The 21,086-nt window shown below is 45.2% G+C and overlaps 1 protein-coding gene across 1 annotated transcript in view; it reads right to left on the reverse strand.

Moving 5' to 3' along the window:
• The window catches only part of RUNX3 (runt-related transcription factor 3), a 91,625-nt gene that overhangs the window by 69,694 nt on the left and 845 nt on the right, over nucleotides 1-21,086 (reverse strand). Inside the window, exon 2 of the mRNA XM_015411620.1 lies at nucleotides 14,847-15,003. Coding sequence (XP_015267106.1) covers nucleotides 14,847-15,003 — 157 coding nt within the window. The remainder of the gene's footprint in view (nucleotides 1-14,846; nucleotides 15,004-21,086) is intronic.

Genomic DNA, 21,086 nt, shown 5'->3' on the forward strand with positions numbered 1-21,086 from the left:
TGAAGAATTCTTGAGGAGAAATAATGAGCTATCCGCTACTAGACAAGAAGGGAAGAAAGAAGGAGAAGAAGAGGAAAATGCTCAGGGAGCCACAGCAGCAAGTGTAAAACCACCAAGACAGCCAAGATCAGGAAAACGGACGGGAATGATGAGGCACTCACCAGTTCATACCAGACAACATTCAAAAGAAAAACAGACCCAAAACCAGAATGGAGAGAAGTAAAATAAAAATTATATCGGTGAATATGAATGGCTTAAATGGACCTCAAAAGAGAAGGAGAACATTTCATCAACTAAGAAAACAAAATATGGACATTACTTGTCTCCAAGAAACACATATTAGGAAACAGGATGGAAAATATCTACAAATAAAAGGCATAGGTAAAGCCTTTTCTTCTTCTGATGAAAAGAAAAAGAAAAGAGATGTTGCAACATACATAAAAGATTATCTCCAACCAGAACAAATTTATAATTCAAAAGATGGAAGGATTTTGATGGTTATGGTACAAAGACAATTGAAGAAGATGCTTATTGTTAATATATATGCTCCGAACCAACATCAAGAAAAATTCTATGAGAAACTTTAAAAACTTGATTACCCAACAAGATTTTCAGGAGATCTGTATTAGATTATAATACAGTTTTTGATACAAACGAAGATAGAAACACAGATCCTGGTAAGAGGGAAAAAGGAAGGAAAAAGGAAGGAGCTAAATAATTCCCACCTTCTCTTTGTAGTCTTTTGGAAGAACTAAATTTGGTAGACGCATGGAGAGTTAGAAATCCTTCCTCACGACAATATACTTTTTTTTCAGCAACATGGCTCTTGGTCTAGACTGGATATGTGTTGGATATCATCTACAATGGTTAATGAACTTCTAGAAACAGAAATTGAAGCAGGAACATATGTGGATCATAAACCCATTTCGGTAGTCTTCCAAGAACAAAAACCTAGAAGTAGGTAGACTATGAACACTTCTCTCCTGAAAAACTCTAAATTTGTCAATAAAATGAGAGAAGAGCTTAAAGTTTTCTTCAAATTAAACCTGCAAAAAGATATATCTTTAAAGGTAGTATGGGACACTTGTAAGGCTTTCTCTAGAGGACTATTACTGCAAGAATCTGCAAGAGTGAAGAAGCAGAGAAGGCAGGAATATGTTAAGTTACAAAAAGATATCCAGATTCAAGAAGGAGAACTTATGAGAGACTCTACAGCCCAAAAGACGAAGTCTAAACTCAAGTTATTGCAACATAAAATGAATCGTCTACTATCACAGGAAATAGCAAAAAAATCAATATTTGCAAAGCAAAACTTCTTCGAAAACGCTAACAAACCAACGAGATGGCTTGCATATTAGATTAGGAAACAAAAAGGAAAAAATCATTTATAAAAGCCCTGAATAAGGGCGATGGAACTGAAACAAGCAGAGTTCAGGAAATGAAAGTTCTAGGAGAAAATTTTTACAAAGAACTATATAGAAAAATGGAGACTAATGTGGAACAGTTAAAGAATGTCTAAATAATCACCAACCAAAATTTTTTTCAGAAAAACAAAGAGAGATTCTTAATCAACCTATTACAATGATGGAGGTAGTAGAGGCCTTAAAAAGACAAAACAAAGGTAAAGCACCAGGTCCAGATGGACTACCGATAGAATTTTACCTTACTTTTGAATAACAATTGCAATTACATTTTAAAGATGTTTGTAATAACATATTGACTGATGGAGAGATTCCGGAATCATGGAAAGAAGCGAAAATTCCATTAATTCATAAACAAGATTCGGATGGAAAAGAAATTTAAAATTACAGACTCTACCCTCCCCAGGCACTGCCCTCAAAATCTCCTGGCATTTGCCAAGGCTGTGCTGGCAACCTGACCTACTGTGCTCTGGTGGTTGTTGACAGATAGAACGGTCTAAAACAGGCTGACTTTGAGTTCCAAGGCCATGTAGTCTGGTTGTGGGGTGGGTTGATGATATCTTTAAAGGCCAAACTACACAATACAATGTTTAACCAGTAATTGTACACAGCAGCAATGGGGAACTTTTGCGCCCCGTGGCATTTGGAGAATAACTTTCCCCACGGCTGCCATGTGACTGAGGGGAGGAAATATATCATTAAAAATATATACATCATGTAGTTTTGCCCCAAGACAAATACTGAATGTCTGGATCCCTGCCTGCTTTTCCCATGCTCCACTCAGTCATCTGTAAACAGACCAACATGACGAAAACATCTTAACAGTCATAAAAAGTAGTATCAGTTCCCCAAAAAGTAAACTGCAGCTCTTTGGAATCCCCACCCCCAGGTACAAGACTTGGATTTTCAGTTCCTTCAGTGGCTGGCTACCTTCTCCTTTTCCAAATAGCTCTCTCTCTACATCTGGAACTTCTTGTCCCTCAAGAAAGATAGGGAACCATGATACAATATTTATGTGCTCGATTTAGTATTCTTTTTAAAATCCTACCTTTCCCCCAAAGGGTTCATGGTTCTCCTTATCTCCGTGCTATCCTCACAATAACCCTGTGAGGCAGGTTAGGCCAAGAGAGAATGACAAGCATAAGGTCCCTTAGTGAACAGGAAATTTAGGCCACCCCAGGCCTCCGCCAGCATTCTAATCACTACACCACATTGGCTGTTAGCATTTCTAGGAGTTATTTTAAGTACTCCCATGGTAGTGTGACAATTCTGCAAGAGCATCCCTCTGAGAAAAGGGGGCAGGCTGCCTTGGGCCCCGCCGTGGTCAAAGTGGAACTCCAACAAATAGAGGAATTTCACATTATCCCTTTTAACCCGTTTTGAAGCCGTTTTTGATCCATCGTGGAGTAAACTGGTATAGGGCTGCCATTTCACACATGGCTTTCCCCTTCCGGTAAAGAGCTGGATCTGAAGCAGTTTGCCATTTCAGACTGCACCGCTTTTTCCCGCTTTCCCCCCGCCGTTTTTTGCCCGCACAGGTGATCTCTGGCTTTTTTTTAACATTCAATTTGTTTACACAACACTCCAGGCATTCCAATGGGGTTGATATAACGCTGTTGCATTATAGCGTTATACCGTTATAGCACTATAGCGCTATAAAACAAACATTAAAGAAAAAAGCCGGAGATCGCCGGCGCAGGCAAAAAACAGCAGGGAAAAGTGCATCGGAACCAGGAGAGGAAACTGAAGACTACTTGAAAGCGGTTGACAGGTAAAACGCTTCATCCCGGTTTCCTAAACGGGACAAAAGCATTTGTGTGTGAAATTACAAATATATTCCGATAGGGAACCAGTTCTAACATGGTTCTGTCTGAAATGACAGACCAGAAACCATTTGGGAACTGTTCCTCTTCCAGATTATATCATCTGTCTGAAATTCCTCATAGTCTTGTTTCATTCCATGAAAATAGCATGTGACCAAAAGCTGTTGCAAATTGCCGCAGACACTTTTTTCTGGCTTTGGGTTTAGAAAATGGGGCCTAGGGACTACCGCTAGTCAGACACTAACATGCATTCATTTACCTTACATGTTGCTGCAACAGTCGTGCAGAAAGGCAGCTAGTGTTGTCATTTATATGAGGGGCCAAGACCATGGCCAGCCTTAGACCACTTGGGTGAGTTGGTGGCTGTAGCCAGACTCCTGGGCAGGGACTTCCTCTCAGCCCCCAGGATGCCACCACAGTCTCTGTTTGCCAACTTCCAGGATGGGGCCTGGTGATCTCCCAGAATGACAAGTGATCTCCAGAATACAGTGGCTGGTTCCCCTTTGGAAAGTTGACTCAATGGCATTATACCCAGGGCTTTTTTTGTAGAAAAAGCCCAGCAGGAACGCATTAGCATGATAGGCCACACACAATATCATAAACTCATTAGCATATTAGGCCACACCCCTGATAGCACAGCTCATTAGCATATCAGGCCACACCCCATGCCTTCCCTTGGCTTGCCCAGGTGACCCACAGCTGCAGGAAGCCCAGGCAAGTCGGCCCTTGGACTTTTAAATGCCTCCCTGATCCTTCCAGGGCCCCCCCCCTGGGCTGCCCGCCTTGGAGTCACTGGGGGGTCGCTCGCCAGGCCTTCCCTCTGTAGCCACACATGCAGAGTGGGCATGGCCAACTCTGAAGCCAGCTGGAACTCCATTCCTGTGCGTTCCTGCCCAAAAATAGCCCTGATTATACCCTACGGAGGTCCCTCTCCACCCCACACCAAACCCTGTCTTCCCCAGGCTCCTCCCCCCCAAATCTCTGGGAATTTTCCAACCCAGAGTCAGCAAACCCACCCAGTTCTCCTAGCAACATCACAAATACACATGCACAATTACTCAAAAATACTGTGGCACTGGCGAGGTGGAACTTTGGAGTGAAACTCCAGCAAAGCCACAGGGAGCCCCAAATGCAGGCTGTAGTGAGAACACTCAAGCGCTGCCTAGCTCACCTCCACTTCCTTCCCTCCCTAGTGCATTCTGGGAATTGTAGTTCCCAAAATACCTGGCATTTAGGGGGAACCCTAAATCCAGATTATAAAATTACCTGACTGCACCCATTGCCCTCCCACTGCAGTCTCACATGTGATGGCCAGTCCTAGCTCTGATTACAGCGCTGGCTCCAGTTTTTGGTAGGGTTGCCAATCCCCAGATGGTGCCTGGAGATCTCTTTGGATTACAACTGATCTCCAGGTGACAGAGAGGAGTTCCGCTGGAGAAAATGGCCACTTTTGGAAGTTGGATTCTATGGCATTATACCCCACTGAAGTCCCTCCCCTTCCCAAACCCCAGCCTCCCTAAGCTCCACCCCAAAAAAATCTCCAGGAATTTCCCAACCTGGAGCTGGCAACCCTAGCAGGAAACCTGGGGCAGGACATTCTTGGTGGGAGCTCCTCTCTAAGGAGAGCCCCCCTGCCACTGCCCATTTCTTAGTCCACCACCTCTGAAACACAAACATGTTTCCAACATCTGGTTGCCAACCTCCAGGGGGGCCCTGGAGTACTAGACCACAAAGATAATTTCCCCTGGAGAAAGTGGCAGCTTCAGAGGGTGGTTTCTATGGCATTATACCCCACTGAGTCCCTCCCCTTCCCAGACCCTGCCCTGTCCAGGATCTGCCCCCAAATCTCTGGGAATTTCCCAACATGGAGTTGGCCACCCTACTTCCTAAGCTTTTGCTGTCAGAGTTGCATCAGACATGAAGGACTTTATATAATACACAGAACATCTTTCTTGTTCTCTCGAAAGAGGTAGGTGACGTGAGCTGCTAAGACCATGGTCACTGCCTTCCAGAAGAGTCAGTGAAATGTGGAAACTGAGAACTTGGAAGGGAACAGGAGCCCTGAAGACTAAATATTCTAGCCACAAAACCCCACAATTCTATATGGGCTTGATATAATCCATTGCTAGTAGACCAGCACAGATGGTATCACTACACTGGCTGGCTACAGATCCTGGCAGAACAAAATCCATCTGTCACACAAACTGAAATATACTGGGTTCAGATGCGTTCAAGTAATCAGCTCTGTTAAGTCGCTCGCTTAACAAAGCAGTCGGAGAGTGATTCAGCAAGAACACAACTTTATCCTTCAACTCGAACACAACTCCAACACGGATCAACATCTGATAGCCAGAACAGCCTTTACATTGCAGCTGTCCTGCTTTTAAACATTCCCAGCTAATGTAGCCACACCCACTGTACAATTATCAACCTATGAGGTTGCAGAGATAAGGTCCAATCACATTAGTTCCCGCTCAGAGAGCTTGCTTGAAGTGATTGGCTTGTTACTTCCTGGGCTAGCAATACTATTGGATGGATTTGGATCCTAGCCCAGGACGAAGCTTAACATTACAGTTCAGTTAGATGTTTTACAACATGTCATGCATTCAAGGCAGCTTTGAATACACTATAAGCTCATAGTTTATTAGTGATTCAGCAAGAGAAAGAAGACTGAGAAACCCCTGGCCGAAGCCGGGTAATTATGCCTGAAAAAAGTTACACCCAAAACACACCCCACTCCCAACTATAGGCTATTTACACTACATTGTTTCCCAATTGGGTTACTCTAGGATCCCTGTCACCCTACTTGTCCATTCTAGGATCCTAGCAAGCTATTGTTATGCATCCTCAAGCTAAGTCCTTTTGCAAGTACAGTTCAGGCTCAATACATAACACACACCATCCTGGCCAGCCTCCATGATGGTTGGCTTGAATACCTAATTTTACCTTGGCGGACATCTTCAGAGTAAAACAGCATCCTCCACCATGTTCATCACCAGGTCTCAATTTAATCTTAGTTAGGGCTCTCCTGACTGTGCTTTGAAGAATCATGGCTCAGCAATGGTGCTTCTGGGAATGTGTAGAGCATCGCCTCTCACATATACTTTATTAAAATGTTTACTAACCTGAGTTGCCCATCCCAAGCTCAAGATGGCTTCAAAAAACCTGCCCAAATATCCGTTAACAACTTAAAATTCAACGTCTCATGAAACAACTAAAATTAAAACCCTAATCACAAATCAAATCCATGGAAAGGCCTCAAACACAGCTGTGCTTCCACTAAATAAAAAGAGGTAGCCAGCTACTAAGAAGCCAAGATGCAGCCAAGAGAAAGAAGAGCTTCAGGGATCTGAGGCCCAGCAGTACTAGTCTGTAGAAACCTACCGCTGCATTTGGGTTCTTTGAAAAACTCAGATCTCGCTGCTCTGTTCCCGCTTGTCTAAGACAGTATCAAGCTTTGTACTTGGCCCTGCTCTCTTCTATGTCTTTCATTTCTGCAGGTGAACCCTCCCCTAGGACTCCCACAACACAAACAATATTGTATTTTCTGCTGAACTTCTGCCAGGGGGGAATTAAGGACATAGGGAAAAACCCGCATGCTAGAGAAACAAATCTCCTCATTGACACCCCAGGCTCCCATGTGCTGGCAATTTTTTTCAGACAAGCAAATCTCTCCTCCCACTCCTCAAAGTCAAGAAAACACACCATTTTTGAATCCTGTATTTATTCAGATATTTATACCCACAATGGGGACACAAAATAGCTGTCAACATCATTCTCCCCCTCTCCACTTTATTGTCAGAACAACAGCCCTGTGAGGTAGATTAGGCTGAGACATAGCGACTGGTCCAAGGTCACCTAGAAAGCTTCCATGGCTGATGGAGGCTTGGAAGCTGAGTTTGCCAGATCCTCATCTGATACATGGCAACCCCACACACTTGCCACCTGTGTGGCACAGTTCACTTTACCACCTCATTATGCTGGTCTGATATAGAGGTGAGAGTGTGAGGTTAGTTCTGAGGAGCCCTGGTTTCAAATCCCCGTTCAGCCACAGAGTTATCAACAGGCCTGGAGATAAATTTCCTGTCCCTTTAATACAGGTTTAGCATATGGAAATGGGCAGTTGAAGCCCATGGCATTTTCATGGCATAAAGGTAAATAACATTTTCATGGCACAGAGTTAAATAACATCACCTGGTAAAAAACAGCCCTTGAAGCCTTATGGCAGCCCTTCAAAGGTCAGTAGCTAAGTATTTCCCAGTCATACACTCTTAGTCTAACCTACATTTGCAAAGTTGTTGTGCAGAAAATATTTAGGAGGGACGAACCATATATGCCGCCCTGACCTCCTTGGAAGAAGGTGGGGCGGGCAGGAATGTGGTAGACTGAAAAGGGTTCTAGATGCTGGCTTTAAGGATATCTATTTACAGAAATCTATCCCACACACACAATCAGTTTTACTGCTACAAAATGAGAGATTTTTAGCACAGAGTTTGGACCTCTCCGCCTGAGATTTTACACCTAAAGACAAAGGCCTTTCTGCTAACTTTCATGGGCTTTGTTTGAAGTGGAAACACAATCCCTGACATTTCCCAAGGACTCCAGACTACTGTAATTTCTTAGGCCAGACATGGAGACCCAGCGTGTCTGTGTGTGGGAGGGGGGGTCGTAATGAATTCAAGAGTCAAATTCAGATTGAACTGCATTCAGTTTGGAAATTTGTGGACGGAGGATGGAAAAAGAGGAGGGGGAAGGGAGGAGACTTCAGCGAATAATTGAGTACAGAAATGAAAGCTTTAATTCATAAAAGCAAAACATTTTCCATTCATCAACCTGCAAGCAGTTAAGGAGGGGGAGAAACTGAAAGAAAAGCCTGCAACTTGGATCAGGAGCCAACAGGAAAAGCGGAAATGTCTGAAAGAATGTAAACTATTTAGGTTTCATCCAGAGCAATGAGTAAACAGTTATTACACGCAAATCGTTCTTAAGATCACTAGGCCTTAATGCTGAGGAGTTTAAAAAAAACCCCAAACCTTGCAGGGTTTGCTATGTCCACATTGAAAGTGCTGAGAGGGAGAGCCTGATGAGAGTGACTACAGCAGATCCCTTGAGAAGGAGCCCATGCAAACCCCACACATATGTTGCAGAGATACTGCATATTTAAAAAAAAAACACCCTAAAAACAGCAGCATCCATTGCTGATGAACCATTAGAAAAAATGTAAAACTTGCTTGAGCACTTATCTAAGAATATATGTTGTGTCCTGCTGGATCAAAGCAATAGTCTGTCTCATCTAGCATCTTGTTGCCCCGGAAGGTCAACAAAGGGGGTATAGAAGTCAAAGCTTTCCCTTGATGTTGCCTCTAGGGATGCCAGCCCCCAAATGGGACCTGGGGATCCCCTGGAATTACAGGTAGGCCCATAGCCAAGGGGCATTTGGAGGCGGTGCCCCTCACAGATTAGCCTCCCACCACCAGGGAGGATGCCGGACCCCCCCCCCAGTGTGCCACACACCTTATCCTGCCGCTGTGGCCTTGCCAGCTCTTCCTGCTGGTTTCTGCTCAGCCGCAGCAGGCAGCAGCAGGAAGAGCCGGCAAGAAGCAGTGAGGCACAGGCACAGGGAGGCACTAGGGCAGGCTATTCTCTACACCTCGTGTGGCGGTGGAAGTGAGCTAGTGGTTCCACTCCTCTTACTCCTCGAGAGTAAGAGGAGTGAGCAGCAATACTAGCTCGCCTCCCCGCTGCACGAGGCACGGAGAATGGTCTGTCTTGGCTCTCCCTCAGCAGCAGTGTGGTGCCTGGGCTGGTGGACACAGGCACAGTGAGGCGCTGGGGCAGGCCATTAGAGAATGGCCCGCCTGGTGTCTTACTGCGCCTGCACCAGCCAGCCCAACCACCATCGTTTCCTCTAAGCTGCACAAAATTTTAAAAGGCAGTGCAGGGGTTTTGGCTTCTGTTCACAAGGCATTTTCCCCTCTATTGGAAACAAGGGAGGATGAAAACATCTTTTTCTGAGGCCCATAGAAATGGACCCTCTGGTCCAATCTTTTTGAAACTTGGGGGGGGGGCATTTGAGGAGAGACACCAGCAGTTATGCTGCAAATTTGGTTCCTTGAATTAAAAAAACCAGCTCCCCCATAACCCCAGATACCCCCAGATTGATTCTCCATTATAGCCTATGGGGCCCATTGACTATAATGGTCCCCATAGGCTACAATGGAGCCGGGGGGATTTTTTTTGCCCACCCCTATTATGCTTTTCAGTATGATTCATAAGCTTCCTTGAGTCACAGGGGAAAGTGGGATATAAATATTTGAATAAATAAGTAGTTTAGGCAGGTTGATAACATTTAAGCAACTTCCTGTTTGTTAGGTTAGACAAGGTTCTGACGGTGACTGTTCCTCCTCTCTTATACTTGACCTGTAATGCTGGTTGTCATATTTCAGAGAGAAAAAATACACACACACATACATACAAAGCAGGGTTCCCTCTAAGCTGAGTTAGTGTGAGCTAGCTCACAGTTTTTTAGCTTCCAGCTCACACATTTTTGTCTCAACTCAGGAAGGACAGCTCCAGAGCAAACTAATTTATGCAGCAGCTAAATCGATTGCTCACAACTTTAATGCCAGTGGCTCACAAAGTAGAATTTCTGCTCACAAGACTCCACAGCTTAGAGGGAGGGAGCATTGGTACAAAGTAGACTGCAAGAGTTCCCCCCCCCCCCAAAAAGTGCTGGTATGTTTCCTAAGGCTCAGCATAAGGCGACAGTCCAAGGCCAGGTCTACCAATATAGTGGAAAGGGGTGGGTAGACCTGTTGTCCGGAGACCAGGTCTACTAATAGAATGGAAAAGTGTGGGTAGACCTGTTCTCTGGTGGACAGGTCTACCAATATAGTGTAAGGGGTATGTGTGAAATTTGACTTGATTCTGTTTTCTCTTATAACGTTTACATTATTCTTAAAATATAATTTATTCTGATATTTTTACAAGGTTATGGAAGTAATCTAAAAAAAACCTAATTTACCCGATAGTCATATGTAGACTCGCTCACAACTTTAATGCTACTAGCTTTTTTCGCTTATGAGGTAGAATTTCTGCTCACAACACTTTAGAGCTTAGAGGGAACATTGCCAGCCACCACACTGCTGCTTGGAGAGCTGAGGCTCTCCTTTGCCCTCTCCATTCCTGGCACACTCATCCACGAACAGAGAGGGAGAAGGAGAGTCACTTCCGGGGACCCTCAAGGGCCCTCCGCCCCTACCAAAAATTTTCTGGCTAAGGGCTGATTACAGGTCATCTTCAGACTACAGAGATCAGTTCATCTGGAGAAAACGGATGCCTTGGAGGGTGGACGCTGTGCCATGGCCTTGTATCCCACTGAGGTCCCTGTTCTTCCCAGGCTCCAGACCCAGATCTCCAGGAGTTTCTCAACCTGAATCTGGCTACCCTAACCCCCTATCCCCCACCGGTAGCCAGGAGGGACCTGGCAACCCTAGCCTCCTAGCAGCAGTGTTCAGAGGTTGACTGCCTCTGGACACGTAGGTTCTCTGTAGTCATAATGGCTAGTAGTTATTGATGGACTCTCCCCCCATTTTAAAGCCATCACTACAATGAACAACAGTGAATTCCATTCTTTAGTTACTCATTGAGACAAGGGGCGATTTCTCACTAGAGCTGCCTCGCAGCACAACGCCGTTTGCCCCATCACAAACATGTCAATTTCATACCCGAGGCTGCGGGGCTGCATTTGACTCAGGGCTTCGCCCGAATTGACATGTTTGTGTCAGGGCAAACGGCGGCTGTGCTGCGAGGCAGCTCTAGTGAGAAATCGCCCAAGGAGTATTTCCTTTTGTCCATCCTGAATTGATTTCCTATCAACTTCATAGGGTGTTCCTGAGGTTTAGTATTACACAGGAAAAAGTTCACATCACTCTCATAATAGTCTCCCCCCCCCCAAAAAAAAAATCTGGAAAGCCCCTGACACTTGAGCAGTTCATTCTACAAATATGGTAGTGCTCGAACAGCATGGCTTCTCCCAAAGAATCCTGGGGATTGTAGTTGAGAAGAGTGCTGAGCTGTATCAGTTCAAGGTCCTTAACCTCCACTGTGGTTATGAATTCATAAAGATGCATTATGCTGACCCAGTTTATGGTCCATCTACTCAGACTTACAAAGGCTTTCGTGCAAAGGGTGCCAGCTTTCCAATATCTTTTTTAACTTGAGATACCAGGCATGTAACCTAGGATCTTCTATACGCAAAGCAGAAGCTCTTCCACCAAGTAATTACACTAATGGGTTTGATGAGTGTTACTAGGAGATATGACTAGAGTATCTGCCAAATGGATTAATATTATATAGGCATTTCAATGCTACCCACTTTGATAAAGTTATACACGAAACGAGATATAATATGCATGGTTCGTTGGTGTTGATAGCGTTTGAATTGCTTCAAGTAGACTTAGGCCCCTGCCACACGGCAGGGAAAACACCCGTCAAAGCACGGCTAAATAGAGCCGCACCAAAATAGAGACGTGCGGGCAGGATCCCACGAATCCCGTGCACCGCGCGCCGTTGCTCCCCGGCATGATCAGATGCCGGGGAGGAACAGTCGGGGGGGGGGAGGCTGCCGAACTGTGCATGCTCGAGCATGCGCAGTTTGGCCGGGGGCCGGGATGCGCCGGCGCAAGGACACGCCAGCGATCTCACGGCCCGGATTGAAGCGCTCTACACCGAAGAACCACCTAGGTAGGTGGTACTTTTTAGTGCGGGTTTTCGGGCAGGAGGGACGGATCGGGGACTGGCAGGCAACGCTTCCCAGATGTTGCCGTGGGATCGCGTCCGTTTGCTCCGCCCCCGATCCGTCCTGCTCCCGGCCCAAAACCCCTAGTGTGAACAGGACCTTAATATTCGGAAAAGAATTTTCTAGTCTGTGAAGACTTTTTTGGGCACAATACATCACTGTTGTTTGTTTCCTTTCTACCTCCATCCCGTGATCCCTCTCTTTGGTCTGCACCCATCTGGAGGCTGGAAACCCTATCGGAGTCAGACCATCTGAGTCCATTATGCCCAGTAGTCAAATTGGCACAGCTCTTCAAGATCTCAGGGGTAGAAAGAGCTCTCCTCCTTGAGATCCTTTCACTGTAGATGCTAAGGAACGACCCTGAAACACTGGGCACGCAAAACATTTTCATTGAGCTATGGCCCCTCTTCAAGATTGCCTCCAACACTGACCTAAACAACAACAACAACAACAACAACAACAACAACCTGGATTCTAACCTCTCAGCCAAAAAGGCCCTTCAGCAGTTAGGTAGCTGCAGGCAAGCTGTGAACATCTCTCTGCCTAACCTACCTTACAGGGTTTGTTCAAAAAATTATGTCACTGATTTCATTCGAACATCAGGACTTATGCTGCCTCTCAAACAAACAAAACCCCTTAACAACACCACACTGAAATCCTCCCACTTCATTTACTTAATTCCTTTTTGTATCCCACCTTTTCCTCCAAGGTATTCAGAGGGGTGTTCTAGTTTTCTTTTAAAATTATTTCCTTTATTAATTTGAAAGACGGCACTTTCTGTTCATAGCCAGGCTGCACGGAGTTTGGTAAGGAAGGAAGAAGCTGTTCCCTGCCCACAAGGAGCCTGCAAAACCTTAACAAAACAGCAATTGGGGAAACAACCACAGCTAAGTCGTTTGAGCTGCACCTGCAAAAGGGTCTTCAAACACAGCTTGATCAGCAACAGGTGAAAACGTTCCATTTTGTGTCTTGAAAAGTTTTACCTGCCAGCTGCTGTATATGAAAGGAATGGGACAGAGGTATGTAGCTGTGGCTCTGGCGGCAAGTGTGGCTCAGTATGGAACCTTCAAAGCCCAGTTTGGGACCATCATATCTACAGGACCACCTCTCCCTATACCCTCCTTAGAGGGCACTATGCTCATCTAGTAACAACTTACTGGTAGTCCCTGACCCCAGAACGGTCTGGCTGTCCTTGACCAGGCTCGGGGCCTTTTCAGCCCTGGCCCCAACCTGGTGGAACTCTCTGTCTAGTGAAACTTGAGCCCTGCAGGACTTGTCTCAGTTCCGCAGGGCCTATAAGATGTTCCACCAGGTTGAGGACAGTGGTGATTAGAAAGATCACCTGGATTTCCCCATTGTTGGGCCTCAGATTTCACTGTACTGTCTGCCCCCTTAGATATCCAGTTCTGAAGGCTTGTTGGGGTGCCATCTGACATGACAGGATAGATTGATTCTTAAGTCTCAACTGTAAGGTTTGGTTTTAAACGGTGATGCTGATTTTATTGTATTTAATTGTTGGAAGTTACCCTGAGCCCTGCCTGGCAAGGAAAGGAGTGGGATAAAAATCAAATAAATTAACTAAAAAAATAAAACAAATACAGTTCTCTTAAGAAAATGAGATATTTAAGTTGAGGTCTATTAGAGGGGTAGGTGGGCTGCCGAAACAATGAGTATGTGAAGGGAACGGCAGGCAAAGATTTTTATGGGACTAAAGGGCTTCATAGAGATGCTTTACAGGTAGGGAACTGAGAGAAGCGAACACTTGCCAGTAATGCTGGTGTGAACCATGCACAGATTTATGTCAGTGCACTGAAACAATTGCGCAGGGCACTTCTGTACATGTGTATTACTTATTGTGAGATCTCAGGTTTTCTCCTGTCAACAACAACAACTGGCAACTCAAAACAGAAGGTGTTCCTGATGGTGGTAACAACTGATAAATGGGAGCAACAGTCTTGCAAGGTAGGCTATGTTGAGAGGCAACGACTTGTCCAAGGTCACTCAGTTAGCTCAACCAGATAGGAATCCAGATTTTTCCTAAAACAAACCTAAAATTTCATCTACCGCACCCTAAGTGGCTGGATCCATTCTGCTATCACAGGTCCTTTCCTCTGGCAGGAATTAATCTTACCCTCAATCAGTGCAATGGAAGCTCCTTCGGCTGAAGGAAAACACCTCCACTTGCAGGATACCCACTTTGCCATGGAAGCTTGCTGGGTGACATTGGGCCAATCACTCTCTCCCATTCTAACCTATCTCACAGGAGAGGAGAACATGGAGGAAGGGAGAACACTGTTGTATACAGCTCTGGATCCCCATCAGGGAGAAAAGGTAAAGGTAAAGGTTTCCCTTGCTTGAAAGCTAGTCAAATCTGACTCTAGGGGGCGGTGCTGATCTCTGTTTCCAAGCTGAAGAGCCAGCGCTGTCCGAAGACATTTCCGTGGTCATGTGGCTGGCATAACTAAACACCAAGGTGCACGGAACGCTGTTAGCTTCCCGCTGAAGCGGTACCTATTTATCTACTTGCAATTTCTTGCTTTCAGACACTAGGTTGGCGGGAGCTTGGGGCTAGAGACGGGAAGCTGACTCTATCATGCGGCACACTCGGGTCTCGAACTGCAAAACTACAGACATTCCCGTCTGCAGCTCAGTGTCTTAACCTCTGAGCCACCGCAGCTCCTATCAGGGAGAAAAGTGGAGTATAAATATCTGAACAAATGTTAAAAATACTAAATATAGACATGGACCAATGCTTCTGCCCAGCCCTGCTCTTGAACCTTCATTCACCTTCAATCTCCTTACCTCGTCCGCTCCGTCCTACAAAGCGAAGGTCATTGAACCGGGCCACTTGGTTTTTCATAACAGCAGAGGCATTCCGGAGTTCGGCCGAATAGTTCTCATCGTTGCCAGCCATGACTGTTACCACAGTCCCGTCTGGCACATCTCCAAGGGCTACCACCTAGAAATCAGCAGCAAGAACAACCAGGGGGAGAAAAACACAGGGGTTCATTATAAACTTTTTGTTATATCTGCTCAATGACAGTATGTGACTTTGCTGCTGAGAAGCCAGCAAGGCACTCAAGGACACTATTCAATGAGGGACATAATCTTGTGCGGAATTCAAGACTCATGCTTCGATCCTGTGACTTTCTTGCCTTAGAGCAGTGGTGGCGAACCTATGGCACGGGTGCCAGAGGTGGCACGCAGAGCCCTCTCTGTGGGCACGCGTGCCATCACCCCAGCCAGGCCCAGACCATCATTAAAGTGTTGAATTCTCTGCCAAATAATTTAAAGTAAATGAAAGCATCTGGGATTGCTTTCCTTACTTTGTTTGGATCATCTTAAGTTAATGTATAAGTTGTTTTTTCTAAAGTAAAACCTCAGTATTCAGGTTAAATTGCCGTGTTGGCACTTTGCGATAAATAAGTGGGGTTTGGGTCACAGTTTGGGCACTCGGTCTCTAAAAGGTTCGCCATCACTGCCTTAGAGTAATCCCTGCTGATTTTAGCAGATGTACCATTGAGAAATCACGGATAGGATCAAGTTCGTTTAGGAAGAGGTTGTTAGAAACTGAACTGAACACATGCATAAATCTTACAGTGATACATCTAAGTTCTGAATATATACTATGTTGGGGGCCTGGTCTGTGAGATAACGGGGGAGGGAGAAATTATTGGGAAATCTGTCCCCCAAAACAGGTGAATTCTTTTAGAATTCAGGAAGCTCTGAAGAGCTTCAGCAGGCAAATCACTCCATCTTATTCTGAGGGTTTTTAACTGATTCAACTCCCCATATGTTTTGCTCCCCCCCCCCCCCCCCATTTTCATTTTGGTACATTTTAACTAATTTTTCCTTATGTACCCAGGGAGTTCCCAGAGCATGCCCCTGCCTTCTATATGGGTGGTGTGGTGTGGATGTTTATGTGATTGATACAGAGGCCAACCACGTTTTTAGTAGATATTAGTATCAGTGCTGCCAGCCAGTTCAAGAGTTTCTGGTTGAAATACATTTGTATTTCACTAAAATCACAGGGTTCATTTTCTAAATGCTGGAGGAAGTGTGGGATTCTTTGGGCCACAATTTAACCCAAGGTAAGCATTTAAAAAAAACAACAACACCCAAATCTAACAATGCAGTCCTAAACAGAGTTATACCCTTCTAAATCCTTTGGAGTTCGTACATTTAGGATTGGGATGTTAACCCTCTTGGTTTCAGCCAGTGAGTGAAACACACTTTTAAATTATTTATTTTATTGGGCAATAGGGTATTAGAAACAAGACTATTTATACCTTGCTTTTCTATTTTTTAAAAATGTTCTGGTGAAATTAACGGGATTTTAATAGCCTAAAGTAGCCACTCACTATTTTAAACAATGATGCCATCATTCAATTTCTTTTTCAGATTCCCTGTTAGAGTCACACAGACGTTTCAAGTGAGACCTTAATTGACAGTCCCAACTATTAAAACTGGCTCCTACAGATTACTGAATTTATGAGAACTAGACAAAATGCAGCAATTTCACTTTCCACCGATTTCCACATTTCACACATGCATAAGGCTTTGATTTCACAATGCTCACTCACATGGAAGCCAGTTCTATTTAATTCAGAGGAATGTATTTCTGAATAAGCAATTTAAAGGGTTTTTCAGCCCCTCCTTTGTTCCTGGGATAGACATGTGAACCAACACAAAGGTAGTTTGGGGCCTGAATTGAACATTACATTGGCAGGGGAGAAAAATTTATTCACACATACCGAGCATCTCATTTAAAATGGGCCACAGCTCATACTAAGTGGCTACATATGCCACATTAGCATGCCAGAAGTCTACAACCTAGAGCATGTTTACCATACTGGGGTCCTAATGTGGCACGTATAGCTACTCTGCATACTCAATTTATTATGATACCAGTAAACAGAAAGCAGTGAGCTGCATGAGCTTGCATGTACCCAGCATCAATTTGACTTTGCAGTGCCACGCATGCCACATCAGCACACCAGTGCAACATCTGGGCTATGGATCTCTGGCATGCTTCAAGTAGTACATGGTGGCAGATGAGACCCCAGTTTAAACAAAGTACACTGGGCACAGAGAAGATCACAGGATAGGACGTTTTTTAACCTGCCAGCATCAGGTTGAAATCAGGCCTTAAATGTGAGCACGCGTATGTGATAAAACAGAAAGAGTTTTAAATGAGTCTGAACTGTCTCCAAATCTACTGATGATCACAGTGGAAGGATGACTTGCTGTCTCATTCCAACCTCCCTGTGCTTTGAAACGTAGGCGGGATTTCAGTTTTACTCTCTGAATAGGGTTGTGGGTGGGGGAAAGAGATTTACATAGGTAAGGGGAAAGGTCCTTTATGCCTCTTCCATAGTAGAAAGCCCAGCCAATTGTCTGCTTTGGGTTTTTGATACATTCGTAAGTGGACAGAGGCTACTTTGAATAAACACCTGTTCAGCAAAACAAGCAGCTCAGTTGTGGGGAAGGAATGTCTCAGCTGCCATGTAGAAAAGTGAGTCAAACAAGATCCTTAAAAAGAAAAAAAAAACCCTACCATCCCAGCTCCCACTTCTAACCAAAGGAACATCTCTGTGTAACTTGGGAAACTTGCAATACCACATTTCAAACATTGGTTGGTCTCAATCCAGCCTAAAGTGAAGCAACTGGAAATTACACTGAAATCCAACAAGACCCAAAAGGGATCAACTTTGGCTGGATTGTGTCCATAAAGATGTTACTAAATATTAATTTTTTGTTCTTCTTCTGTGAATTTGGTCATAATTGATGCAGTACATTTTCAGGCACTGTGGTGAGCCTGAAGCCAGAGTGTTTGATTAGGGTTCAAATTTACACTGCACTATGAAGTTCATTGAGTGGCCATGGGCCAGTCGCTGTCTCTCAGCCCAGCCCATATCACCTCGTAGGGTCTGGGTAAAACAGCATCCTTGGACAAAGGGCAGAATAGAAGGCAAATTAAAAAATAAGCACATCATGTCACCTTCCCTCAATAAATCATTTGCTAACCCGCTTGAGCTTTACAGCTCTTATGGTTGCAGAGTCCAAAACCATTTTATTACCTAAAACATTTTATTATCGGCATTTTTGTTTACTACATTTTTTATCCTGCCCTTCCTTCAAGAAGCTTGGGGAAGTACATCAGTCCCCTCCTCCATTTAGCCCTCACAACACCCCTGCAAAGTAGGTTAACCTGAGAGTGCACAACTGGCCCAAGGTTACCCAGCAGTTGCGCACTCTCAGTTTAACCTACTTTGCATGGCAGAGGGGGCTGGAGCTCTAAATCTGGATAAGGGAGAAATCAAAGAAGATTTGGTTGTCTTAACAGTGCCATAATAATAATAATAATAATAATAATAATAATAATAATAATAATAATCTCTGAATTATTATTATTATTACTATTACTATTTTCTGAATTATTATTATTCAGAGATTTAAGAAGGCATCATTGTTTAGTGTGTAAATAATTGTAGTTGCGTTCATGGCAGCAGCAGCGGCGTAAAACAGAAGGCCAGTGGCCCTTTGCTGTGGCCTCAGACCAGAGTGAGCTCTGACTCACCAAAAGCTTCTGCTGGCATAGGCTTATGTTTGTCTTGAAGGTTCCACTGGATTGTCTTTTCATGTAGGAGCAGAATCAGATCAAAAATAATCACTATACGCGCTTTAATTAAATGATGCTGCAATAAGAGTTTTCCCCAACCTTTAAAAAAGTTTACAGCAACTATTTAACAATCAAAGCCATTTAAAAAAGGAAGATTTTCCATTTCTGCTTCCAAAGTACAACCAACGTCCCTTTCATTATAAGCCAGCAAACAGGAACAAATCCATTCAGGACTACAGTCCCTTCTAACTACCTTTATTTGCCTGAAACCTCTGCATATTTACTCAGAAGTACTACTGAGTTCAGTAGGGTTTAGTTCCAGGTAGGTACATGCATGGAACTTGGGCCTCTTTCTAAGAAAATTATATATATTTTAAAGCGAGACCTTTTCCCCTCTGAAAAATCCTGATGGTATAGATAGGCCACTCACCACCAACCCATGCATTTCTCTTTCACCCAGAATTCTTTCTCTGAAGGGGGGGTGGGGGGAATTGCTGCCACGAACCAGGTAATGATTGGACTGTGGGTGTTTTGTTTTTGTTTTTGTTTTAAAAAACATATGTAGAATAGTGCGCTTAACTTCATAATCTTAAATAGTATTTTGTAATAACAAGAAATCAAACATTATTTCAATATCTGCCACCTACAAAGAATGCCAGCCAAACCTCTTTCTTTCCATGGCAAATCCACAATCATGTTTGTGCTGGTCCCCTCCCCCCCAAAAAAAACCCCACAAAAACCTGGGAAACAAAGTTATCCCTACCCTTTTTCCTTTGTAAAAATTTTTCACTTGAAATGAATGGGATCGTCCAGGGAGTTATGGGTAGGATTTGTGGTTGCCAAGAGGCCTGGAGAAAACCTTTCTGTCCTTTTCACAGAGGCTCAGCATGTGCAAAAGGGCAGCTGAAGTATAGGAAAGGGGCAGGAAGGTTTCCTCCAGGCCTGCAGGCTGGCACTCATAAGGAATTGGATCCTTCGCCTTCAGAGAGGATCGTTCCAGTTCCTTTCCGTTCCCTCGTTCTCATCCCTACAGGGACAGCAGCCAGCCAACTCCTGAAATCTGTCCAGGGATCTACCTTCGAGTCGGCTGGTTTAGGGAGACCAAAAGGCTGTGGCTGGAGTAATCTCCCTAAGCGATGACAGCTCCACTATAACCCAGCGCGTTTGTGCGGGCGCGCTCCTTTTTCACTGCCACTTCGCTCTTCTTCCGTCACTTCTTGCAGGCTGTTCGGCATCCCTTAAACCGTTAAGCTTCCCAACTGCACCAGTATCCTGCCCGCTTTCAGCATTCCCCCCCCCCTCGATTTCAGCGGGCAACGGAGCAGCGTCCTGGGCCGGGAACGAGGTAGGGCACTTGGCTCCGACAGGGCGCCTCTTGCCTGTTTTAGAGTTCCCGGTGAGTGGGACAGTCAGGGGGCAGCCTCGGTCCACTGAAATGCAGGGGTTGAGACTGGAGTCGCGCTGCAGAGGACGGCGCCCTTTCGTCTTCTTGCAGCAGAATTAAATCGGATTGAGAAGGGTTTCGTTTTTGCAGGACTGTGGAAACTCTCACGGGCGGGAGGAGGCTGCCTTCAGTCCCTGGGTTGGCTCTGACGATTCCAGAAGCCTCCCTTCCGTTTGGCCCCTGCCTTCGGATCCCACCCCAGCGCTACGGGGCACCCTCGACCAGGCAGATTTTTAAAGTGGGGGTGGTTTAAATTTCTTAGGGGGCACTGGCTAATCGAATTAAAGGAATATTTGGCTCCTTCCCTGCACCAGCTGCCACTTGGGGACTCTGGGCTGGATGGGAAGTTGTTGGGGCCTTGCCAGTAAGTCAGGGGGCCTAGCCCCGAGATGCCCCACTGGAGCTATGGGCCTGCCCTCGACCCTCCGACCTGCTTCCTGAAGCAGACTCACTCGCTGCACACAGTATGCCTCGTCCGAGTGTTAGAAGTCAGGCCCTTTTCGTTCCGTGGGACTTGGTGGCCGCGGGAAGGGCCGCCAACACCGTCACAGCTGACTTATGGCGATCCCGTGGGGTTTTCAAGGCAAGAGGCAGAGGTGCTTTGCCATTGCCTGCCCCTGCCTCGCGACCCTGGTGTTCCTTAGAGGTCTCCCATACTAGCCAGGGCCGACCCTGCTTAGCTTCCGAGAGGCTGGGCTATCCAGTGGGATTTACTCGCAGGTGAATTTGCACAAGACTGCAACGCTTAGTTCTCAGGAAGGGTGTTTTAAGGGCACTTTAAAGGGGCTTCATTTTATTAACTGGACTGGGGGTTGGAAACTCTTGGGAGCATCTAGTAGCTGATGATTTTGCAAAACATTTCACCACCGCCACTATTGTTGTTGCTGGAACCCTATCACAACCGTATTTACCTGGAAGTCTATCCTGCAGGTTTCAACTGCTTCGCATTCTCAGTTTAAGAGCTCGATTTTTTTTT

This window comes from Gekko japonicus, unplaced genomic scaffold (genome assembly GCF_001447785.1).
Source record: "Gekko japonicus isolate JY-2015 unplaced genomic scaffold, Gekko_japonicus_V1.1 scaffold62, whole genome shotgun sequence".
NCBI lineage: Eukaryota > Metazoa > Chordata > Lepidosauria > Squamata > Gekkonidae > Gekko > Gekko japonicus.